This window comes from Maylandia zebra, linkage group LG1, assembly GCF_041146795.1.
Source record: "Maylandia zebra isolate NMK-2024a linkage group LG1, Mzebra_GT3a, whole genome shotgun sequence".
NCBI classification, from domain to species: domain Eukaryota; kingdom Metazoa; phylum Chordata; class Actinopteri; order Cichliformes; family Cichlidae; genus Maylandia; species Maylandia zebra.
The window spans coordinates 21,484,050-21,510,307 of record NC_135167.1 but is presented as its reverse complement, the minus strand read 5'-3'; the positions used below and the strand labels follow the sequence as shown (position 1 = coordinate 21,510,307).

The 26,258-nt window shown below is 39.8% G+C and overlaps 2 protein-coding genes across 19 annotated transcripts in view; both read left to right on the top strand.

Moving 5' to 3' along the window:
- plekha7b (pleckstrin homology domain containing, family A member 7b) overlaps positions 1–18,986 on the top strand; it is an 80,021-nt gene extending 61,035 nt beyond the window's left edge. For 5 of the 10 annotated variants that reach the window (XM_076883204.1, XM_076883189.1, XM_076883197.1 and 2 more), the window contains 13 exons: positions 518–598; positions 685–834; positions 2,233–2,334; positions 2,546–2,657; positions 2,850–3,052; positions 4,402–4,593; positions 4,676–4,793; positions 4,888–4,979; positions 5,186–5,404; positions 7,111–7,341; positions 8,386–8,519; positions 10,035–10,183; positions 10,506–11,729. In XM_076883204.1, coding sequence (XP_076739319.1) covers positions 518–598; positions 685–834; positions 2,233–2,334; positions 2,546–2,657; positions 2,850–3,052; positions 4,402–4,593; positions 4,676–4,793; positions 4,888–4,979; positions 5,186–5,404; positions 7,111–7,341; positions 8,386–8,519; positions 10,035–10,183; positions 10,506–10,633 — 1,911 coding nt within the window. In that variant the 3' untranslated portion in view covers positions 10,634–11,729. The other 5 variants (XM_012917032.3, XM_004543198.3, XM_012917029.3 and 2 more) reach the window with 4 other exon arrangements.
- A 593-nt stretch (positions 18,987–19,579) lies between these two features.
- sox6 (SRY-box transcription factor 6) overlaps positions 19,580–26,258 on the top strand; it is a 131,870-nt gene continuing 125,191 nt past the window's right edge. For 6 of the 9 annotated variants that reach the window (XM_023154693.3, XM_012917026.4, XM_012917027.4 and 3 more), the window contains exon 1: positions 21,162–21,556. The gene's annotated coding sequence lies outside the window, so the exon portion shown is untranslated. Of the gene's footprint in view, positions 19,641–21,161; positions 21,557–23,345; positions 23,442–26,258 lie in introns of those variants that run through there. The other 3 variants (XM_012917024.4, XM_076883173.1, XM_076883149.1) reach the window with 3 other exon arrangements.

Here is a 26,258-nt window from a genome sequence, read left to right as displayed (position 1 = left end):
TAAATAGATCTGAGAAGAAAAAAAACACTGTTTGAGAAAGACTGTGAACTAGGCAGTCTTATGTTGTTTTCATAAACACATAACCCATTTCTGGGAAAACAAATCTGTCACTCTCTGTAAACACGGCTTTCTCCAAAAGTGAATTGAAAATATGGATTCTTGATTATGATTACTCATAATGGGTATTACCAGAGCTCACCCCCAAACTAGATAGTATAGAGGCTTTTGATATCTGGCACTGCACCGATGAGAGGAATTCCTTTGAGCTTTTTACACAGATGAGCCGTATTGACAGACTGAGACGATCAATTTGTCTTATCTGGGTGCATTGTGGAATAGAGTTGAACAAAGGCAAGAATGGAAGAGTTTAACGGTGTTGCAAACAGAAGCCGTATCTAAAAATCTCAGGCACTGTTTTATCTCTTTATTTTCTGTCTACACTCTGCCGTATTATCAGAAGCGATAGGAAGAACTGAGTTTTCCTCCATTCTCACTGTTTCAATATGTTTTCTTTTAGGTGAAATTAAGTCGACTGTGTGAACAAGACAAGATTCTACAGGAGCTAGAGGCCCGGATACGCACTCTGAAAGAGGACAAGGTTTGAGTTGTATATATTTGTTTGTATTCTTGTGTGGTCTATGAAGGCTTACGTGTTTATGACAATGTTATCGTCCCCTGGTGTAGGACAAGTTAGAATCTGTGCTGGATGTTTCCCACCAGCAGATGGAGGACTACAGAGATCAGCCAGCTCATGCTGAGAAAATTGCCTATCAGCAGAAATTACTACAAGAGGACGTGGTCCATATCAGGGCTGAAATATCTCAAGTATCCACAGTAAGACCCGGGATTTGCAAGTCCATTGTGCTTATGACAAAAACTACAGCCTCCTTCTTCAGTGAAACTGGCTCAGACTTTTTCATCCAACTCTCATTTCTTCATATTCTCCTATGAAAATGTGAAATAGGTGCACTGATTTATTGAAGCATGTGCAAACATGTACATATGTGGAAATATAGAGTTTGCACAATTTTAAAAATTTTGAAAGTCAATATTTGGTATGACCACTGTTCAACACAGTCTGAACTCTCTTAGGAACGATATCTTTCTTCTTGGAGGACATAGGTCAAAGGTCAAAGGTCTTCTTTGGCTGTTGGATCCCTTTTTTTCCGTTCCGTGTTCAGATGATCCCACAGTCTTTCAGTAATGTTGATTTCTGGGCTCTGGGGAGACCAATCCATGACCGGTAGTGTTCTTTTGTGTGATTTTTATATCTGTATGCTTTTGCTACACTCGCAGTGTGTTTGGCATCATTGCCGTGCAAAACAAATGACAGCTACCCTTCCAGTGAGACCATTTCAGGCTTCAGTGAACAGGAGATGGTACAGCAGAAGGACCAGATGTATGTTTCATGTCCTGTGTCGGGTCTTTGATTTGTTTTCTAGATTATTTTCTTAAGAGCACGGCTTTCAGATATTATTCATCTGCTATAGATAGGTCTTTTTTGCCCTACTACTTCTTCTTCTTTTGTTCTCTACTACTTATTTCCTCTCATTGTTTAAGGAAACCCTGTACACCATTTTTGAGATAAAATGAGTTTTTGGCTAGTACAATTTTTTGAAAAACCTTGTTTTGACATTTGACACTGATGTTTTGGCAGGTAAGGGATCAAACTACTCAGGCTCTTACAGTAAGCACATGCTACTAAAGAAATGTTTTATTGGTTGAAAACAAGATGTTCGCTTCTATTTTTAGTTGTTCCTTTTTTATGGTTTCTGCAACTGGCACAATGTTTCAGGATGACTGTCACTATCAAAATGAGTGCTTAGGGACAAACCTACGGCTACAAAGAAATGAGTAGATTTCTCAGCCACTCAGAAAAAAAAATATTTGGTCAAAAAGTTCACTGATATTCAAAATATTTAGTGTTGAAATGAAAATTACGAGTTTCAAAAGAACATTCACAAATAAACCGCAAGATTATATGAAAGCAAACAAATGTGTCTTTGGCTTAAAGACATTTCCAGGCATTGGTTGTAGTCTGTCAGTGCACACTGCAATTTTAAAAAAAAGAAGAAGTGATAAATCATAAAAATCACCACTTAACACACCTGGTCTTAACTGCAGCTCACATACACGCCACTAAAACAGCTTTTTATTCACAAGCTAAGTACAGTGTGTGAACACTGTTTTTTTGGCATTGTAACACAGAGCGTGATGTGTTTTGTTCTTTAGGAGATGGAAAATGCATGGAATGAGTACAGCCAGCTTGAGAGGGACGTGGACTGGCTGAAGTCGGCCCTGCAGGGACAGATGAGCCGCTGTGATCTTTCTCAGGTCTGTGGCTCAGTGATCTCCATTAACTCCCGCAAGCAGTCGCTCGCTTTGAATGGGAATGAGCTAAATACTGCTGATGTCATATACTCAGACAAAGCAAAGAACTGGTTCAGAGGATCGTGTGTTGGATTCTAATTAAAATCTGTAAAATATGAAAATGTGTCTGTATGCGTCTGTGTGTGTGTGTGGTTCTGTGTTTCTATGTGAGCAGCAAGAGAAGGTCCAGATCAGAAAGGAGCTTTGGAGGATTGAGGATGTTATCGCAGGTCTCAGCAGCAGTAAAGCCAACTACAAAGTCACCATCTCCTCTGTTACCAACCCAGGTGAGGCAAGCGCTATAGGTTCCATGTCTACAAAGCAAATCGCTGTGGACCTGCGACTGTATCTTCTCATTAAAGCCTGCAGTCATATTTTTGTTACCAATCCCTTGAATGTTTCCCATAGGAAACTAAAAGTGCTGTCTTTACAGCATGTGTGTATTATTGTCATGTGATCATCCGCATCATATTCCCCAGAGAGGAAATTTGTGCCTTCGGTGTCAGTGTCATCAGTGCCTTCTGTGTCTGGGAGCGCGTCTGCTATGGAGATGAGATTGTCCCAGCAGCAGCAGCAGCACAGCCCCCACCTCAGTCCCAGTAGCCACACCCCCACCCTTTCCTCTAGTCTCAGCCAGCAGCCATTACACCATTCTACAGCTGTCATCAGTGGGCCTAAGTGGGTAAGTGAGTAAACTTAAGCTGGTTTGTGTTGGTTTGTTTAATCATGTGCTCTCTGCATTTGTGTGTTCAGCTTTGGTTGGTTAAATACACAGAAGTGCATTTTGTAGTCTGTGATTTTCAACTTCCCTTTTTTCTAGTTGGAGGTTTTCAACAAGCCATTAGCACTTTCCTTAAAATTAGTCTATTTACCCCTGTTGATCAATGAACTGAATGAAGTGTCAGGAAATAGAGAAATGTGAAATAATGTCCAAAAGTCCAAGAAAAAAAGTGAATATTTACCTTATTTGGCCACTAATTAGCCAAGTAATAAATGTAAGTAAACATTTTTGCTGGTGCTCATGCATCTTTGCATAAAACAAACTGAGTGAGTTAAGAAGATGACATTCAGTTCACTTTTATAGAGCTGTTTTAATCTCGTTATACTATGTATAATGACAATAAAGGCTTTCAATTCAATTCAAGTACGCCCAGCTGGAATGGAACAAGAAAAATGCAGTTAGGGCTGTAACCTCAGTGTTTGGTGTTTTTGAATAATTTGTTGTAAGATAAGCTAAGATGTAATTTTCTCAATTTGCTTTTTAAATTGTGCAAGACAAATGTATAAAAGTAACACTGAGCCCCGTTTAATCAACATTACAAGATAAACTAAGATATATTACATTTGTGACAAAATTTCCAAAACTGTTAAAAACTATTATATTTAATCTAATTATAGTTATCCAAACTGCATAACATCACAGGTGTTGTCTGTAGTGTTACTGGAATCTTAAAGAAAAATTGCCACGTGCTTATGTTGCAATCATATAACAATTTTGAAAATTGCTGCTTACCAAATTGTGACCAAATGCAAACTTTGTATTATGGTTTAGGCTTGAAGTCTGTGGATTTGGTCAGTTTTCCCTGGTTTCCTTCCACAGTCGAAAAAAAAATTCTAGGTTAGGTTAATTTTTTTGAATCTGTTCCCTGAGTCCAAGGTGTACTGCCTCCCTCACCTAATCTCAGCTGGAATAAGCTGCAGTGACACTAGCTGGATAAGCAGTCAAGAAAATTGATGGATTATTAAGTGCAGAAAAATAATTAATGTGTATTTCAAAGTTTAAACGTTTTGGAAATGTATTATCTTTGTCATTAATCCTGCTTTGTTTATACCAATGTGTGATGGAAGTCAAAGTGTAACAGCATTTCTATGACTGTATACTGTGTAATCTGTGTCATAGCCACTGTCATCAGGCTCTACAGTCTATAGAGTTACTTGCTCAGGAACTCTTCATCTTGGTATTCGGGGTCCTTGCAAGGCTAGAGTCCTTCTTCAGTTGTTTTCAGTGGTTCACATTTATTCTGTGCGCAGAATGAGGAAGATGTGCCTCCCAGACCTCCTCTACCTCAGCTCTACAGTCCCGATGAGCATCCCCCCGCTGTGCCTCCCTTGCCCCGGGAGACAACAGTCATCAGACACACCTCTGTACGTGGCCTCAAACGTCAGTCAGACGAACGTAAAAGGGACCGAGAGACTGGGCAGTACACAAACGGGGACGGCAAGGTACGCAGAGCTTGTGTGTATTGCTGTGTTTGCATTTTTAATGTCATGTTGTTTCTAATTTAAATCCACTCGTATATGTCAGGTGGAACTCAGGCCTTTCCTGAGTGATCCAGAACTCATGGGAGCTGGTGATGGCTCCAGTCACATTAGTGTTGTAACACCTGGGCATGACGGAGGTTACAAGACATTACCGAGCAGAGGTACATAGACAACAGTCAGTTCATCCCGCCAAAATGCTTTAGAATATTGTTTAAGATGAGAACAGACTTCTAACATCTGTGGTCTTCCCCTCAGGAACGGGCGGATCTTCACTTAGGTTAAATCAGTCTTCGAGCATCTCCTCATACGTTACCCTCCGAAGAGCAACGTCAGCAGTTGGCATAAAGGTGGGGGTAACAACAGAGTGAACATGTCACTCCAACCCCAGATTATATTCATTTATAATATTAATAAGACTTAATCAAGCATTTTAAAAGCAATTTAACAGCACTGTATAATTAAAAAAATGCTATTTTAGTCATATTTCCACCAGTCTAAAGTCTGCCATGTGTTTGCTCTTGTTATCATCTTTCTCTCTTCCCACTCGTCTCAGGAGAGACCAAAAAGTGCCTTGGAGCGTCTGTACGCTGTGGACCCGGCGCAGCAGCAGCAGAGGGGGAAGATGAGCGCTGATGAGCAGCTGGAGAGGATGAAGAGGCACCAGAAGGCCCTCGTCCGCCAGCGCAAACGCACCCTGAGTCACGGAGACCGCCACGCCGCTTCGTCGTCACGCACGTCATCCTCACGCTCACTTTCAGCAGACTTGGGATCAGTATGTTACTAGAGCAGCATCACACGTCACACTCTCACGCACGACGACAACCAAACTGAGAGTGGCGGTCTACAGCAGTAATGCATGGCTGTGTTGAGTGCAGTGGGTCTCGTCTCTGCTTCTCTTGTTACCAAGTTTATATTAAACTATTAAGTTAGTGCGGTATGGCATTTCACTGTGTGGCTCTATCTGTGCTTATTCAGCACGTGTTGTTTTCAGGCTTCAGTAGGTCTTTTTCGCCAAAGTCATTTGGCCTAAAGAACCCATTCAGTTGAGTTGCAGACTTGGATCCCTTTAAGAAAAAAATATTATGACTTAGGAGGAGAATGTGGTCTCCAAGTGCCTTTCTGGTGTGCTTGTCCTAAATGCCCTTCGGTAAAAAAGACCTATACAGATAAGTAGATACTTTTTTCTGGTCTACAACAAGCTGCAGCATTAAAAGTAGCACACATATATAACTGTTTAAGTGTTCATTATGAGGTGCAGATAATAACATTTACATTAAATAGTGATGATTTTGTTTTCTTTTTCAAAATCTTTACAAGATGAGATCTTGGCTATAAAACATATAACATATTAATGACCTCAGTCACTGCATTTCTCCCTTTTCTCTGCTATGGATTCTAACTTTGCTTTATCCATCATTTCTCACCCTTCCTCACTGACCTGTTCATTTTTCTTTCACATCAACACTATCCTACCACATTGATTTCTAACCCGTTGAAGTGTTTTGTGCTGTCACATAGCAGCCGTCTTGTCTCTCCTCGTGTAGATATTAAAGCCAGCTCTTCCATGTGTCCATGCTGTTGCTGTCCATATATGTGTGTCTGCATGTGTGCGTGTGTGTGTGTGAGGCAGAGAGAAGGAAAGTGCCTACTTATATTCTACTGACCAAAACATTTACGTACACTGAGCATTACATTCTTAAGCCCACTCTTGTCAATGTCATCGCACCATTTTTCTCACCTGATTTTTTTGTTTGTTTGTTTTAAATTTAAATGAAGATAAAACTGAAATCATATGTTTTATAGATTGGGACCAACTCTTGTCCCATTTAACACTTTTCCTGGGCAATGCTGATGTACTGATACTAACAGCACATTACATATCGCAACATATAGTGAGTTAGGTGATTGCATCATGTGCTCAGTGTTTTATCTGCTAATTACTGTTGGCTAGAGGAATCCTTCCTTTTACAAATGTGACTGCAAAAAATAAAAAATATTTTCTAAAGAACTCATTGGCATGTTTTTTTTTAATTTATTGCATTTTTTTCTGTAAACATGTATAACTTTCTTATGTCTGTTGAATTTGTCATCAGTTTGAGTGAAGTGTTGTGTTCTTGTCACACTTGTAGAGTTCTAGCATGCTGTGTTTTGAGATCTTTCATATCAGCATGCATACTCATTTATGCATGTGCCCTCTTTTTTTTTTTTACCTTTTCACACTTGTACACACACACACACACACACACACACACACACACACACACACACACACACACGCATTTGGACATTGTACATTGCAAGTAAAAACCCTCTGCAATCTTTAATATCATGTTAGGAATAGGACGAGCATGTGTGCCATGAATATAACCACGAAGGCAAGTGAAAGAAGTTTCACTTTTTCTTTTAGTCAAGAAAACTTGGTGGCAGCACCCTGTCCTTTGTTTCACAGTCTACATTTTTCCTGTGTGCGTTGTCCAGTGGAAGAGAGAGCAGGAGTTTGACCTGCAGTTACTCGAGAGGGCGGTTCAGGGGGAGGAGGCTCAGGGAGTTAGGAGTGTCCAGGGGGAGGAAAGACCTCCCGAGCACAAAGAGAGACCCCGCTCGCATTCGGATGAATGGCTGACCTTCCGCTCCATGGCCACAACCCCCCCTCCCACCCATGAGGTTGACCTGGAACCTCTGGACTATGACCTGGACCTTAACAAAGAGGTATTTTTTTTTTTCATTTTTTAAAAATAAGAAATACAGCTGACTAGGAAAAATGTCAACATAGGAATAACATGAAAGGGGGAAAACAGTGCACTGAACGTTAAAAAGGAGGCTACTCACCCCAAAAAGGAGTTTTTCTTTTATAAAATGAATACTGAAAGTGAATAAAAAGAAATATTTACAGAAGGAATATTTAAAATGATGGGAGGCGCCACAACCAAGCCCTTTTTTTAATATTCTCATGGATTGGATTTCGTGGATTGTGCTGCTGATCTTTAAATTCTCAGATGACATTTTTTTTCTGTTTGTTTACTTTTTCTTGGTATTTCTCTCCCATTTTTGAGGAAAATAAAATAAACTTGATTTTAAAAATACCTAACTGTATCAAATGGGACACAACAGATTTCCAGTCAATAAATGTCACTCGTCTTTTTTTGCTGATTGGCTGGTAGAAGTCAATACTGGTCGATACTGATGTTCCACTGATATTTTGATGAATCCCTAAAAGGCATATACTGAAAGGTTTTATCATGTTTAAAGAATATGTTAAAATGAGCAACAGATAAACAGCACCCGCACCAGCAAACATGGCACATAATTAATAATTTCCTACACAATGCTGTCGTGAGGCAGCCTGATTAGACTGGCTGACAAACTTGCTGCTGAAATTATGGAAAAAGCATCAGAAAGTATTGCAGCACTGTTTCTAAATAGGTATTGAAGAAATGAGCTATAGGCTGGATGCTGGCGGTATAAAGTATGCATTAGTATGCGACAGATAAACGTCATTGTGTGAAGCTATACAAGTGCTGAAACTTTCTGCCTGTACTAAAATGAAAATAGCATTTTAAAGATACTTCAGGGCACATCTCTGCATATTTAGTCTCCATATTTTATTACAGTTTGTCCTATGCTTATTTGATCATTTTCAGGATTACAAATCTTCAACTTGCGTAGTGAACTCGTATATCATTTTTGACCTCACAGTAGAGATCACAATAAAGTGGCAAACATCTTAATTCACACACTGCATCTGTGTTCTAGCTGTCCAAACCTCAGAAAGTGTCGATTCCAGAGCGCTACGTGGACTCGGAGCCTGAGGAGCCACTCAGTCCTCAAGAAGTGGAGGAGCGTCATCGTAAGGTGGAGCGTATCAAAAGCATCTTGGCAAAGTCCAGGTAGATGAAGTGTAACTAAATAAACCCTGAAGTTACATTGGAGTGTTACTCAACTCTGATGTTTTAGGAGAGTAGTGTTTCCATACTACTAGTCAAGCAAATGCAATCAGTTTCAAGGCCCTGAAGATTCTGGACTATAGGACTGTAAAAAAAAAAGCATTGAGTCACCCCTAATTTCTTTATATTTTGGACCTTAGGATTCAGGCTTTCTTGTAATTTTTTAAGGATCTTGAGCAACAAACAGCCTTTCTTTCAAAGTTTTTCTTTACAGACTGGCTGCGTTTTTACTCATTTTCAGTGAAGTCTTTGTACCTCACCATTTGTAAAAGGATGTGTTTTTTGTTAGGCCATTTAACACTGATGTATATGAATCAAATATTTTTTTAAAGCAACCTAACTCAAGGTATTATTCAGTTTTGTTTCTACACATAACAACTTTGGAAGACACATTTTTAAATTGTATCTTTAGGTGCTTTGTTACTAGCAGCCCAATTTATTCTCATTTATTTAATAGAATCTGCAAAAATGCCACAGATAACACAGTCTGAGTGTCATAAAAAAGTGTTCTTGTACCAACAAGGTAATTCCCAAAGAATTATTAGCCAAGGTATGCATATCATGCATGTTGCACAGAGTGTCCTTAAAACATTTAAGATGCATTGGCAGAACTAAAAAGCTATCTACAGCAGAATAACAGTATCTGAAAGTCATACCGTTAAGAAAAAGGGAAAAAAATCCATCAAATACCTGACACAGGAGAGATGCATATGTCCTTTCAATCCATCAGGACGTCATTCCTAAGGAAGGGAAAGAGGAAGAAAAGACTGAGGTATGCCAAGTTACACAAGAACTGGACTGAAACCCAGAAACAACAGGTATTATAGGGAGATTGATTCAAATTTGAAATTTTTGTTTCACATCCTACTCCACCATATGCAAGGTACAAACTTTGAGATTTACAAAAGTGAGTGCGTGTAAAACACAGTGGAGGCTCTGTCATGATGTGAAGCTGTATTTCAGCCAGTGTTGGTGAGGATTTTATTCAATTAGATGGAAATGTCAATCAGAAAAGAACCATCAGATTTTGATTCACCATGTACTACCATCTGGAAAGCATCTGATTTGTAATTTCTTTATTTTTGAGCATGACAGTGATCCCAAACACACTGTCAGTGCAGTAAAAGCATGATTGATGACTGATGGCATCATCAGTCATGGATTGGCCTCCACAGAGCTTCAGCTTTACTGAAGCAGTGATCTAGGGAATAGGACAAAAGTCAACCGACATCCAAGCAGGAGCTTTGAATATCTTCATTCATAAAATCATGTTTCATTAGGTCACAGCACCTATTGCTCATATTCCTAGCAAAATATAAAGAAATGAGGGGTGTCCAAGATTTTTGGACAGTTTGGTATATCTCAGGCTTCTTTTTGACCTCCCTCTAGGGTCCTTCCACATTTCTATGGTGTGTGAGATTTTTGTTCATTTGTTGCTTTCATTCTTTTCTTTTACAGTGTGCAAAACCTAGCACCAGCGGTGTCTGCGGAGAAGCCAGAAGAGGTGCCAGTGGCGCTCGACTCAGCTCTGCAGGAACAGGAGCGGATCATCACCATGTCCTACGCTCTCGCCTCAGAGGCTTCGCTCAAGAGCAAACTTGTTGCAGGTTGGTCTCTCATCTAATTTGAAACCATTATCTGCCTATTTGAACCGTGAGTGTGAAAAATCATTGCAAAAAAAAAAAAAATGCTGAAAAAAATAATAATTCCACACAAGCTGACGGCTTGAGTGGAATTCCTTCTGGGATCATATTGACATATTTTTGTTGAAGAAGGGATAAAGAGAGAGGGAAGCAGTCTTTCAAGAATTCTGGATTGATGAGGTGGGGCGTAAGGTGCAGAGTCAAGCAATAAGGCTGTTCATTTCCTAATAAGTGAACGTTATTCCTTACTAGGATCTAAGATAGTCTCTAATTGCAATCCATGTAGGATCTTTTAGGCTGGGGAGGAATCGCTTGATGAGGCCATTTTGTGATCTGATCAATGACCCAGTCAAACTCTACTCCACATCTGCATACTGTTGCTGCCGCTTTGAACGTAGCTCTGAACCTGCATAAAAGACACTGCGCCCACATCTCATCTCTTTCATACTCTACAGCAGACAGGCGAGTTAATTTTCACCGTAGCTGCAGCAGATTGTCAGTCTGCCTGCCTCGCACGCACACACACACACACCTATGCACACACATATATATCTGTCACACACGGTAAGACTCAGGCTGTCAGCGTGTGAGGAAGTTTAATATGCACAGTGAAGCAAAGTCAACAATTATAACATTATTTCCAGCATAGAGAAATGCCAGAGAATATAACTGGTGGCATCTTGTCAGTGGAGACTGAATCAATGACTTTCTCTTCCTTTGGTGTTAAAGTGAGGTATGTTGGTGCACTTTCAAATCCTTGAATTAAAAGAAGAGTCTTTTCCATAGTATTATGCATGAGAGACATCAGTAACTCCAGCATAAAAGCAGGAATATCTGTCGCTGCAATATCACATACGTGTGGTATTTATTGCAAAGGTGTTTTCATTGTTGGATTTTTTAAAATTCTTTGTATTCATTGGATCTCGTCAAATCTGTAATTTTGTACAGGGAAATGATTAATGAGCTACAAAGTTATCTTCTTGTTCAGTGCCTCTTGTTTTTTTGTATATAAGCAGATTAATTAAAAATGAATATTAACCAGTCCTAATCACGTTATGATGACCTATTAAAAAACGTTTTTTTACATTTGCATTTACATCTACATTTTCAGATTTCTTTAGTATACTTCATTGCTATTGAAGTTGGGTGATATGTATATGTATATATACATGCATGTATTCACTATTGTTTAAAAAATGCACTATTAATTTGTTTAAGTGCTGTTTGAAATGACTAAAATTTCCCCCAAAACTGATCCAATTTTATCGAAAAATCTTTTTAACATTTAAGAAGACCAATATAATAAAAAACCATAAGCAGTGTTATTGGACTAATCCATATTTCCCATCCCGAGTGTAATAGATGCACAACATAGAAACTGTAAGTACAGTTAAAAAGTTTCATGCTTATATTTCTTTTCAGGAAAACATGAATATGAAACTATTTCACTCTTTTGGCTTCTAACAACAAATGTTCCTTCTCTCTTTTTCCCCCCCCTCTTGCCCTCTCTCCATAGTTCCTCCACAGGTTAACGTCCTAACACCTCCTCCCCCACCCCCTCCTCCACCTCCTCCTCTTCCTCCCGTTTCTCTGGCGCCTCCTTCTCCTCTGAACAACGGAATTCACTACACATTTGTCTAGTCAGAAACATGAAGTAAGGCCTAAGTGCACGCTTTGCGGTGCTAATGCTTCTTGCTAATTCCCCCCCCAAAACAAGGTGTTCTTGCGTGCTTCGCACCTCGCCGCATGCTCACCGCGCCGTCATGATTGTCGGAAACACATCTCCTCTAGGTTAGGGAAGCCCTGCCTCTGCTCCCATTATAATCAAAACAAACATCTGCAGGCAGTCTGCTCATCCCACTGTGATAATTGTGTGTAAATCTTTTTTTGTACCACTGCCAAAATATTTATGGATGGCTGTGCAAAGAAAGGGCTCAAACGAACACGACTGTTTGTAGCATTGTGTATAATTAACAAAAGAGACACCTTTTGATTTAGCACCTTGACAGTTCAGCAGTCAGCACAGCTGCATTCCTCAGCACCAATTAGCTCCCCATCTGTAGCCTGGCAGAAGAAAATCTACATATCACTGTTGTTACTGTAAATGCACAAATAAAGCTCGTGTCATTTCACTGCTTTATTTAAAAAAAAAAACTTCTGTCCATCACCCAGTACTTGATGCCACAGATATTTTAATGCTATTTCCTGTTTAAAGGTATTTTTCCTGTACTAACCATATCAGCCATCTTTTGACAAATAGACGCACGTAAAATAATCAGATCCCAAAACAGTAAACGAAGACTCGCAATAACAAACACGTATATGAACTTTAACTTGCAGAGCAATGCAGCATTCATGTGGCTCTGAAAGCGTGGAATAGTTTCTTTTCAGAACTGCACAATGTGGATGTGAGATACTATCTACTCATGTCGCTGCATGCTTTCTTTATATTCTGGGTTTGCTTTCGGAGGTGAGCTTTAATGCGCAGTCGGGTTGTGAAAGTTAAGAATATTACATGCACGGCACTTGTTTCTTCACAAAAACCCCTCGCATGTAACATTTTGCATGTTAGTTTTAATCTGCATGTTGGGCAGCATGAAGTTATGCATGCACCGCGGTGAAAGCCCTGTTATTATCGCTGTCTGATAATACCTTTAATGATTGGCCTCTAACTGCCCTTTAATAATGTGCAGGTATGTTATATCTTTACAAAGCTACTTTTTAAGAAGGGACTGTTAAGTAACCCCACCCCAACATAAAAAACTGAAACACACTGTTACTTTATCCAATTTTGTAGTTTTTTGTTTTTATTGTGTTTATGATATTTACTTTCCTTGTGCTTACTTTTTCCTCTCTCTCATCACTTCCCAGCTCAAGCAATTTCTGGACACTGAGGTGCTATTTCACACTGACAACAATCCACTGGGTTTTCAAAGCAAAGAGGATTTTTGTTTGATTCGGGACATTTTTATATGCAGCAACAGAAAAACGGTAGCGACGCCTTGAACTTGCTCTCTGAGATGTATGCAGCAACAACTAACTGAGGTGTTTCAAAGCTGCTGAAAGCAACTTTCTATAGAAAACCTGAGGACTTCGCTGTGGCTGTGGCTGTGGCTGTGCTTATCAAATATGGAAATGTCTAAAAAAAAAATGTTAATCTCATAATAGTAAAATGACATTTTCTACAAGTTATCGCACTTTTAACTGTGCACTGTATCATATTTTCAAGACACGACTGAATTGCTTCTTGCAGTGTGATCGCAACTGAAAAACTCAAATGGAATGTGAAGAGCGAGAAGGTACTAAATGCGTCACGATGATAGTATTTTTGTCAACACTCAGATAATATTCTTAAACCAAACCACTTGAAATCTCATATGTATGTACTTGTAGCACTGCCAGTCCCCTTTAGGCTTGCCAAAATAAATTTTATTTTTGCTTACATCGGGATGAAAATAACCTCGAACATATTTTTTGTGTGACTTGAGAAGGTCGAGCAATGAAAGTTTATAAAAAAAATGTGAATATTAAAGTTATTAACACAACATTTGCTTTGTCGCACATGTGTTCATTTCATTGATTTTATTTCTACGAGGTTGGCTCGAATGAGTCGAGCACCACGTACAATGGCCTCAAGCTTCAGACTACGTACAAAAACATGTAAAAATCTTTTGTTTTTTTCAAGGGAACTTTAAAACTCTACCGCGGTTTTCGCTCGACTTCTCCAGGCATAACAAATACCCAAATGTCTGCTAGAGTAGGCTAAGGCACCCTGACACAGTGGGCCCCTGTGATGTTCGATTGTGCCTCTGCGGAGAATAGCGCAGTAGGTTAGTGCAGAATTCAGTGTCCTGAATCCAAACAGAGCATTTCAGCGCTTTCAAGCAGACTCCCGCTGAGTACGAGAAAGTGCATCAGTGTCCCGATCCTTTTTTTCTCGCAACATTATCTGGAGCTTATGAGTGCAAACGACTTATGAAACATTTCCCTTGCCGCATTAGTGGCGCAGGTCTTTGTGGCACAGCTGGCATCGCCTTTTGATGTTACACCAAATATCAAAACTCAGTGGTGTGTTCACCCAAACAAATCAGCCCACTGCAGAAATACCAGGGGCAAAGCTGTAATATGGCTGTAAAGTCTTCTGTACAGTAGCTGCCACACTGTACAAGAGAGAGAGAGAGCATCTCCGAAGACACTAAAGTTGTTTTAGCTGATGTTTCCTGTGGGATGTTGGCATTCCTCCACAACTAGTTCAGACCTGATTTTACCTTTGACATGTGAAAGAGGTACCTTAAAAAAAGTTCTTGCAGTGATGGACAGTTTATTCTTCTCAAACGGCAGGAACCGAACACATTTTGTGACTTTAGCTTTTAACCTACAGGAGCCTTTGGTCTTTATTTGATTTCACTGATGCCGTTTATTGACTGTATCTTTATTCAAATCATGTACAAAGGGAAATTACAAAATATATCTGCATCGCTCCAAGATTCTCTTTGAACCTTCACATTGATTGCCGTGACCTATTAAACTTCATTCTATTATTTGAAAAGGGAACCAAACTATGGCATGCTCAAAGGAGGTGAACTTCCAATACAAAAAAAGAAAGAGAGAGGCTTCTTGAAATGTTTCTTAAGTTCAAAGCTTTTTCCATCTCAAAAGGGCATTTTTAATTCCGTGTATTTTCAACCAAGAAGGTGGATACTAATAACTCTGGATTCTGAAGTACAGAATTCATATCTTTAAATCATGAACTACGTCTCCATTGCAATTGTAAAAGAAACCTCTGAGAAATGCATGTGTTGAACTTCGGATTCAAAAGGAAAAATAATGCAGAGAATATGTTTTTAAATGGAAAGCTCAACTGCGCCGTTATTACCAAATACTGCAGTTTCCAGCACAAATATTTATCACGTTACATTTATCATGACTCGTCCCGCTGCAGCTGTAGGATGTGATGCGCACACTTTGCCCTCGCCCTCCTCTGCATGGCGAGCCTTTGTGTTGCAGCTCCCTCCCAAGTGACATCTTTATCTTTAATTGGAGAGTAATTACTTTTACTCATCCGCATCACAGTGTGCTTTAAAAACACCTGAGAGAGAGAGAGGGGATGCACCCCCCGCCTACCCACCCCACCCTCCAGCAGCTACATCCTTTCTGCTTCCATCTTGATCCTCCAGGATCAGGGCCCCACAGAGCACGCTGGCCCTGGTGGCTAGAAGACCAATCACATCCACTGTTCTGCTTATTTTGCAATAAGATGGGATGTTTTCCCCTCCTCTTGCAAAAAATTCACCCAAGACCCTCCACCGAGGATTGTGGCATTTCCATGTATTGACGTTTGGCTGGCGGTTCATATACATTTGTTATTCTATGCTCTGGACTTCAAAGAGAATGAAAGAGGGCCTATTATGCTAATTGGGTCCTGTTCTGTTAAACGCAATCAAGGCCTCCCGCATTAATCCTTTACTAAATACTTACTGGCTTCAGAAGTGATTTTTTTTTTTCCACAAGAAGAAAAACCGCTGCTCAGCGTCCTGACAGAAATGTTTGCTAGAGAGTAGCTTTTATACAAGAAAATAAAATGTCTCACTTAAAATCCAAGCATAAAAGAGCCTCGCGCAAGTGTTTACAGTGCTCTTCAGATGACATTGATTAGGTTAAGGCTTTGACTTTTTGTTGCTTTTTTTTTTAAAGGCCTTTGCTTGAAAGAGAGAGAGCCTCTTGACACCACGCTGAGCAGTCTGACCTTGTTCTCAGGTCTGTGTTCTTCACTACAGCGCACAATGCATTTGTAACATATTCATAGTTTTCCTGTGACATGAAGAAGAAAGGAGAAATCCGCCTGCGATTCCCAGTGATACCTATTTCAATCACATAAATATTATTGTTACAGTGAATAAGAATTAGGCTACAGTGGAAAACCCAGCTGGTGCCTCCTTTGCACACTGTGGGGATCCGGATTGTAGTCCAATTGTACAAATACAAAACCAAGAAAGCCCATGCAATAGGTGCTTTGATTTCAAAATAGTATTTTATGCTGTTTTATCATTTTCAAGTTCCACATACGGTACATTTTTTAATATGTAAGAAATGGAATTTGTTGAATAATTGAAGAGCTAGGAATCACTGAATATTCTTCCCAACGTGTGTGCACGCTATATAAAGAATAGAGGGAAAGCTGAATAACATTCATGCTGCACCGCATTGGCCCAGCTTTCCCCAAAAAGAAAACTTCCTATTTTTGAATTGTTTTATGTTGAAGCCACTTTGTTAGTTTTTTAATGTTTTTTTAAAACAATGGGATCATCAGAGAGGTACAAATGTTTATTACGTATTGAGGCATTTCTTTATTGGCCTATTATAGACAACACAATTCCTCCAACATGAATCATTAAGTGAATGTTGAAAAGGTGCTGTGTTACGCTAAACAATGAATTAATCTCATGTTTCCCTAAACGGAAAGCTTTTACAATACCTACAGTGAATGAGTTTTTTGTACATAAAAGCAATTACTTTGCAAATGAACCAAATGCCCCTGGGCCTCGTCTTTAGTCTAGCAGCTCCATGTACACATACACACTTAAATAAGTGAAATTTACTGCATTCAGTGAGAATGCTGTGCATCTTGGATCTTCAGAGCTACGTAACAAAAAGATCATGACATATCACTATTTAAATTTTTTTAATAAGTCTATCAGCATTAAAATGGTAGGACATTTACTTTGCAGCTTGAAAAATGTGTTTTACTGAAAGATATAACAGCTGTGGAAAAATTAAATTCTTCGGAGTAATCTGTGTTATACTCGCTCGCATAACCAGATTTCTGACTGTACCTCAAATAAGACAGTGCAGGTAACGTGTTCAGAAGCACTTTAAATGTACAGTACCGCACATCACTGACCATCATACATGAGTTGTATGTGTACATTTGTAGCGTTGTTGGCACAGGCAGCGTGATGATGTCGCTCATCACTACATCATTAGAACTGGCATGTTGCACTCCTTATTTCGACATGATTTATCAGGGGTTCGCTGTTAACTTGAAAGGAAATATTAGATCCTGACTAAACTTTGATGAAATCCAGAGTTACAAGTAAGAGATTTGGGTCAACTAATGAGAACAGCGCATCCCACGTTGCAAGTCCAGTTGGGATAGATCATTTGCATGTATGCAAATAGTGTTTGAGTTAATTGCTATATCTGGCATTCAGTAAGCTATGTTGGTTGGGCGGACACTGATCACTTACAGCTGAACCTTGTCGGCGTTTTTAACTGATCATCTAACCAATGGTAGGTAAGGGTCTTAGTCACTGAATATCTTACAGTTTCTCATACATTTACATTTTTTTATAGAACACAAAATATAAACTGTATTAATAGATAGAAAAGAAACTTAAGAAACTGTATTTATTGCAACATTTTGGAGTCACTTACTGCGCCCAGTGTCATGGAAGTAACAGCTGAGCAGAACTACCAGCATTTACTTTTTACCTAGACCACCAAACCTGCATGCACAACTACTTGCAAAGTGCATTAAAAATGAAAAGCAAAGGCGTGTCTGCACATTTCTGCCTGCACATTTCCAAATGTAAGATGGATTAGGATTATATGAAGGTGGCACTGTTTAGATTTTTTTTTATATTAAAAATAGGGCTATATACTACATTATCAAGCAAATATTACCCATTTATACACCCGTCATGGGTGTAGATATTAAACAAGTGCTTAAAATTGCTGTGTATCTACGTATAACTGCAACAAGCACTTATTGTCTGTGCACTGCTCATAAATATGGGGTTAAAACAAACTTGTATGTGTCAAAGGAGATCCCATGTCCAGAGACAGACACCTAAACTGCTGTAGAATGAAAAGTAAATGGTTTAAAGTAGAACTTTTAAAATCTTCCTTTGGAATTTTGATAATTTTGGCTGCTCATTGAGATACTAATGACTGTATTCCTAAGCATGAATCAGCTGCACACCTTTGAAACCTCCTCTGGTTGCAGTGTAATCAAAGCAGCCCCCCCCCCCCAATCCTCACTCACTGACTCAATGGTGTTCTCTAATTAACCATGCAGAACAGGAGAAGAACACATGTTAATTTAATGTAACAAAAATGTTGATTTTCATGCACTCTCCTTTTCAAATATTTATGGGCTAGACTTGAATTTCAAGATGCATCAAAGACTCACAGGGTATGCAAATGTGTCTGCCTTACCCCCCAACAAGTTGGACTGTCTTTTGCTCTTCACACAGGCTTCGCGCACTACCATCTGAGCTATAAAGAGGAAGCCATTACAGTCACCTCTGTAAAAGTAGCCTATATTTGTATTTAGAGAACTATCTGGCACTTGCGGGCACCTGTTCAGCTGCACAATCATCTGTCACTGAACAGAGCAAAGTCTGGAAATAAATACACGTTAAACAAATGTAATGACTCATATTGTTTTGCACCCTTTTTTTTTTTCTTTTAACCCTACTCACACTGTCACTTTTGAAGCAGCAACAATGGAAACCGGTGGTAATGCCATTGCACTCCTTATTGCCGTTTGGTCAATGTTAACCAAATAAAAATTGAACGTCCAACTTTAAAAACAAAGATCAATAAATAAAATAAAGGTGTTTTCCCTAAATGCACTGATTGTCTGTCTTTAAAGAGATTTTTTTTCCTTGCAGGTGAGCTTCACACAGTGACCAAAAGGTGGCGCATGAGACACATCCAACACACGTTCAAGTGCAAGCGGTGAAAGAAAAAACTCCGCTCGTTAAAGAAGGTACACTAACAGCAGGAACAACACAGAATCATCATGTATGCATCCGGAAAAACACGGTGTCAGACTGTTATAGGATCATATGCAATTTTATGGTGCAAAGCTTTTTACTCTGTATGATTTTTATTAAATTTGGTGATGTGCATCAGATCGTTATAGCTTTAGAAGAGGGGCTCAGGTTAAAAGTGTGACAGTAGAAAAGTTTCAGTGTTAAAGGTAAGTCTTTCTTTATTTATTCGTAGCTAAATGTAAACTTTGACATTTCGCACACTGCCGGGAAAAAAAAAGTTAATACTTAACTTGCAGGCTATCAGTGTTGTAGAAGTTCAGTGGAGAAAAGCATGCAGTGTGTGCATTGTAACGCGCACAGGAGCATTTTGAAGGTCTTTGATGTAGATGTGGTGTTGGTGTGTTTTGCTTCACCTGGAACAGCAAGAAAGGGAAAGTGAGACGCTCAGGACTCGCATCTGTCGCGAAGTTGTTCTCTCTCTCTGCCTCACTCTCTTTCTCTCCCTCCCTCTCACCCCCCCCCCCCCCCCCCTCTTCTCTGTCACTCTCTCTCTCTTCCTCTGCTTCCCCTCCTTCTTTCAGCTCAGCTCATGTCATTCTGCAGTTAACAATCAGAATTTTCTTCTGCTGTCTCCTGTCTTTGTAAGTAACTTTCTCATTTCTATTATGTGACACTTATGGCATGTTAACTAACGGACTTCTACCTTTTATTAATATTATTATGATTATGATTATTTGTATTTTCTGCTGGTCACAAAATGTTGCTGATGTTTTTCAAAGCTACAACGTTGTCAGATCTCTCTCTCCTCTTTTTAAATTAAATTACATTTTTTTAATATGTGCACGTTTCTACCGAGATTCCTTTTTTGAATGATAGCTGTGGGCCTCATCCAAACCCAGCTGATTATCTAAAACATATGCTCTGTTCGTGACAGATAAATTCCTCTCAGTAAAATCTTCTGTTATTGCAAGTGAGGGTCTGCCTGTAAGGTCCCAGTAGCTGGATTTTTGAGTAATATCAGATGTCAACTTACATTTGCTGAATCTGTTTAAAAAAATGAGGTGTTTTGTATTTCAGCTGTATCCAGTCTAACCTGCTAATCAATAGCTCTGCGTTAACGTACTGATGGTACATAATGGTTATTTTATTTTTAGTTTCTGTGTTAAAACTTAAGAACAAATACACCAAAACTACAGTAAAATGTCGTTTATGAAAGTAAAACTTAAACGTAACGCTTCGAACAATTTTCCATTATTTTCTAACGTTATACTGGTCAATATATAAATTTGTGTGTGTTTGTTTTTAATTATTTACAAAATAATATATACATGTATATCAAAATTCTGAAATAAGTGTGTAAATTTAATCAGTAAGACAGTCACCGACAAGTCTTTTATTTTTTGACACGTTTTTATAAAATGTAATAATTCACTTGTGTTCCAGTAAGTATATATCGTGACAATACTTGCATGTACTTAATTGACTGGCAAGAAATGCGCGTATGATGAAATAAATAAATAATATTTTTTTAAAATCTACACAAAAAAATCAAAAATGCATAATGTGAGACTCAGTCAATTAAATTAGAAATAATCTGAAGAGGAAGAAGAAGCTGCAGCCTTCTGGATGGTGTGAAAATGAAAACTAGGCGTATAGGACACCGTGACAAACTATAAAGAACACCGAATCTAATGCTGCTATATTTTAAACGGTGATGTAATTCACACAAATACATGCTGTTGTATCACAAAACTTAAGTAAATAAAAATAAAACAGCCTATCGCTCACCTGATCTCGTCACCTATACTCACAGATGACCGCATTTTCCTCTTAAGAAACAATAGTAATAACTATAATAAACTTTGACTGAAGTGGGAGGGGTCGCTGAATTACTCGTTTCCTAACGAGACAAATGAAAAAAAAAGTGTCACTGAAGAAAAACTCTGGGGTGGAAAGGTCGCCCTTAACTTTTCAGTTGTTGTGTAGCTTGTAAGTGGTGTTAATTTAAGTAAGCTTATTAAACTTACTAAAAGCGGGCAGTAAGCTAACAGCCATCCTCCCTGTCTCCACTTTTATTTCGCCACCTCTCTCTCTCGCGCTCTCTCTCTCTCGCTCTCTCTCTCTCTCTCTCTCTCCCGTATCTCTTGTCTGGGAGGAGGAGGGGGAGTCCTGCCTCTTTGCCTTCCTCAGATCAATGCCCTGGCCACTCACTTTCTGATGTTGCACGACGGGAAATGCTTTGAATACTTGCGACATGGCTGCGCGCATTGATTGCCAAGATTGACAGCATCGTCTTCTCTTGTCTGAGTGTGTGAGAGAGGGAGATAAAGACCAGATAGACGGTTAACAAAAGGTACTTGTAGTTTTGTACAACTGAACTTCACAGAGAGTGGACGGGATCCCCTCCTATGGCCCCGAGTGAGCAGACTTAAGTTTTCGCTCAACAGATAGCTCGGTGATCATTTTCAGTAAAGTATAGTCGAGACTAGTTGCTGTTCTTTGCGCACGGGGAAGGACGCAAAAGTAGGCAATCATCAGCACGGCTCACACCAACAAGGTAAACAACACGTTTTCTCTACTTTTCCAACATGCCTCCTTCTCCTTATATTTCCACCTTGTGTTTAATTGCTGATTCCTTAAAGGCAAGCGCGCTGTCAGCGCGAGCGATCACACAACCTTGCGCGCGTTTTGCTTTAAAACTACTATTATTGTTTTTTATTTTATTTTATTTTTACAAAGTAAACTGTGTGCAAAGCTTTCTCGAGTCGGTACATTTTGAGACTCGGAGAATGACTGTCAAACTTTAATCACTGAGACTGTCTGGTGCGTCGCTTTCACCTCAAACAAGCCAAGTCTACACGCGAGACGAGAGTGACGCGTGAAGTGCTGGTTGGAAGTGGCTCTGGTGACCTCGTAATTCGTAAAAAGCGCGTTTACTGAACTTTATCACAAGTAAACTCTGCGGCAGCCCGATTCATCGCTCGGAGCTTTAAAATCATCTTCTTTTTCTTCTCCCTTTCAGCAGCGGGGAGCGTGCGGGCGGACTCAGGCTGCACGGTGCAATCTGCAGCGCTTAGACCAACCCCGACCGCTGCCACCGATAACGTTTCAACTATCTATCGTTGCCGAGTGTTGATTCTTAATCAGCTATTAAATGTTTGATGGTTGGTTGCGGTGTTCTGTGCGTGTTTACAGCGCCCTGTAACTTTGTTCTGCTGGTGGCAGTTTCCCTTCTGTCCACAGAGCGGTACCGTTCATTGACAGTGACGTGCGTCCCGGTAGGTTCCTGTCCACATGTGAGGTAGACAAGTTTATTTGAACCTTCCGCTTATGTCTCATTATACCCTCGTGCATCCAGAACCTTTGTTGCCTGAAGTTATCAGACCCCCACTAATCTTTTTTTTTTCTTCCTGTCCGAAACCTCGGAGTTTCTTGAAGCCGTGCAGCCTGGGAATTTGCTCTTCCTTAACTTTCTCCGGGGGTCAGGGGAATTGACCCCAAAAGAATGCATAAGCCATAAATTAAATTCAACAATCGCGGGGCTTGTCCATTTAGAGAAGATGTACTCGAACAGACAGTTTTCCATTTAAGCCGAAATATCTGAAGCTCCTCGCTCCCGGGATAAACGGAACAGAAGTTCCATTGTGAGAACTGTACATGTGTCCATCAGGAGATATTTTCTCACCTTTTATGTATTTGTTGCCGCAAGACAGTTCCAGCAATGAATAGTAAGGCCTTCCAGTATAAAATGGTTTTTTTTTTAGATATTTAGAGACGCCAGATTTTGGTCATATTTTAGGATACTAAAAAGCACTTAAATTTCAGACACACTGCTCATTGAGGAAATATTTAATTTTGCACGCACGTCAATTGATTTTGCAGGTTTATGAAAAATTGAAGATTTCCTAAAATATCACTCCAAGATCATTAATTTCGGCAGCAGCGGGTGTAGAGTGCCCCCTCATTTTAAGACGTTTTTCAAAATTAGACACACTCCCTGAGTAAAAAAAAAAAACAAAAAAAAAAAAAAACAGCACTCTGAGGCTACTGCGGGACTTCTAATAACATTTTAATAAGACGGGAATCCACTATGACAACAGTTTAAACCCCCCCCCCCCCCCCCCCCCCCCCCCCTTCTGTTTCTTCTTCTTCTTCTGTGTTTTCAGCGCCGAGCACGTGCATTTTTCGTCCACACAAACGACACACCTGTGGCTAATTAATGACACTGTAATTAACTCCGGCACCACCCCCCCCCCCCCCCCCCCCGTTTTAAGACCTCAAACCCAGATAGCCCTCCCGCGCATTACTATTATTATTTTTGCCACAGTGATAAGAACACTCGGTAGTCCGCTCCTCCGCCCAAGTAAAGTTTTTAGTCCGTGTGGCATTTTGTTTTGCACAGTTGCTCTTACTGTGGCTGTTTACGCACGTTTCCTCATAAGGTAAGCCGGTTCTGGAGACCAAATGCAAGTCTAAATGGCACATTTATAATTAGACTGCCCATTCAGCACATTGTCCTGATTGCTATACAGGGACACTCGGCTCTGTCTCTATAAGAGTTTGTCTCTGACGGCTTGTGCAGCTCAGCGTGTCGCTCAGCAAAAGAGCGAGAGAGGGAAGAGTGAAAAGCGGCATTAGAGCTTTTTGATGCCAGCCGCGCTGGCTTTTATTGAACCTTTCTCACTTATTTTTCCACATGAGAACTACCGGCAACTTAATTAATGACCTACTGCACAATTGGTACATGCAGCTCAAATGTGCATTATAGTCGAAGGAATGTGAAGTGTAACTAATTTTGGCAGTGTGATCCCCTTGAAATATTCACTGTATTTCTTTTTAAATCAATACTGCCACTGACATGTGCGCATTTATTTCACTGAAATTGGAAACAAATCTATTAAAACTCAACTAATCTGTGTATTTGTATGTTTCTCTGATACATAATACAGGGCAATAAAATCTTATGTAATGTTGCCTGGCCTTGCACCTTTCCTGTATTTTCAAAGACTAATCTGCGTTTTGATATTGGGGTGAGACTTGAGCTTTTTTGCAAGACTGAGAAATAAGGCAGCATTTCCCACCTGGACTCAGCATAAGATGTAGGGTCGCTAACACTGATCTGCCAGTAAGTTCAAAGTTTTTTAGGACCTACAGTTTGGCATGAAGGGAGGAAGCCTCACTAGCTGCTGCTCTGTCCATGTCCAGTGTCTCCAGTATTGCATGACATGGTGATTTTATATTTATATAATTTATATTTGTTTTACTGAGTGGAAGAGAAATGATGAGGCCATTTTAAAATGAGTTCAGACAAAAAAAACACAAACTGAATAAACCTCAAATCTTGCCTTTAACTGTCCTCATACACAGGTAGGATTTATTATTATTATCATTATTATTATTATTATAATTTAAAGCTCTTGAGCCAGCAATTCGTGGGATCAAAGAAAAAGATGGGAGCGAGTGAGAGGGAAGGAGGGCGAGAAAAGGGGCGCTGAAAGAAATGTGCTTCATGTGATGCTGTGAATATTAATGTCTTGCTCATATATGTGATTATCTGATTATTAACGGTTGATTCTGTTAACGCAGAGGGTACATTTGGCATAACTGTAAAGGGGGGGAGGGGGGAAGAAAAAGTCCCCGTCTCAGTGATGATATATCTTACCCATGTTATGTTATTTTAATGCTTAAAAAACTGTTATTTAACTCCAAGCCACACACTCATGCAAATGAAGGTGCTGGTGTGTGTAGGTTTCGTTTTACGGCCTTGCTCTTCTGCGAACAGTCTCACTCGGAGTGTGTTCCCTTGCCAAAATGAATTCTTTAATGATATTACAACCAATTCCGCTCACGATAAGCTGATTTGACACGCGCACAAGGAAAATAAAATGCACTCGCAGCGACATATCTCTTTATTCAGAAATGCAAATAATATTTTGCCACATGCAAACTGTGCAGTGTCGTGAATGACGATAACAATATGTGTATGAGTGTGTGCAGATTATTTCATAAAAAAGTTGAGTTTGTAATGAGGTGGCTCCGCTCCGCTCGGCTCGAGTTCTTTAACTTTCCATTTCTTTTCAATTGTTCTTGTTGTACTGTTATGTTATTTATCCTGTGTGTGTGTGTGTGTGTGTGTGTGTGTGTGTGTGTTTGTGTGTGAGAGAGAGAGAGAGAGAGAGAGAGAGAGAAGGGCGGGGGGCTTGGCATGCCTGCATACATGTGGACACTCTGCAAGAATGGCTTTACTCTTGCAACAGATAAAACTACTGTTGACTGTGATCTGAAATGTCAAAATCCAAAAAGTCACTACATCTCTCTCAACACACATATCATCACTGGGACTTTGGACACTTGTCTTTCCATTTGTACTGTTTTTTTTTTTTTTTTTGGGGGGGGGGGGGTTTACAAAAAACAGCTATTTTATTCCAAGTGACAGGTCAAGAGTAGACTGTGGTCTGGGAGAGGGGAAGCTATAGCTAGGACCTAATGATAAACAGGATAAGAGGAGGTAAAGAACAGCAGGCCTGGTAAAGTTTGAGGCGAGGCGGGGGACTGTTGAAGGACCGCAGGAGTTAATGAATGTGGCAGCACGTGTTGTGACATCTGTCTTTCTAAGTGTTATCTAATTTGCTGCACAATCTTCCAACAATGATAAGAAGCGGTGCCATAGCATTTTCTTTTGGCAATTTTACCCTTCAACAACGAGTTCTTGACAACTTAGTAACACGCCACTAATTAATGTCACTAAATTAATTATGGCTCTTCGCTGTTTAGAAAATTGTCAGCTCTCACAGGCAAAAATACCGATGCTATCAAGGGTCAGTGGAGCCAGAAAGAGCGGACAGTGGGGCATCACCTCCATCAAGTCAGCCTCTTAAATGAAAAGCTGTGATAATGTGGAGCCAGGCAGACACATGCGAGCGAGTGTAGTACACCAGCTGTTTCAAAAGGCATCTTAAGGTTCCTCATTTGAAATTTCGCACAGCTTTGGCTGTTACATTGCCTCAATCTGAATGAGAGAGGTTTTTTTAATATTGTGCTTTTTTTCAAGAACACAGGTTCCTTTAATGTCAAAGATTCAACTTTATTGTGTGCTATTTCTTGTTTATTTTTTACTACTAACACATATGTGCGCCAACACTTACTGAACCTCAACAAAGGCAGCAGCGGTTTTTCCCTCTGCTCTGTTAGATCTCAGTGTCCCCCTGGCTGCTCTAAGTGAACGGTATTGCTGACATTACAAGATTACAGATTAAAAA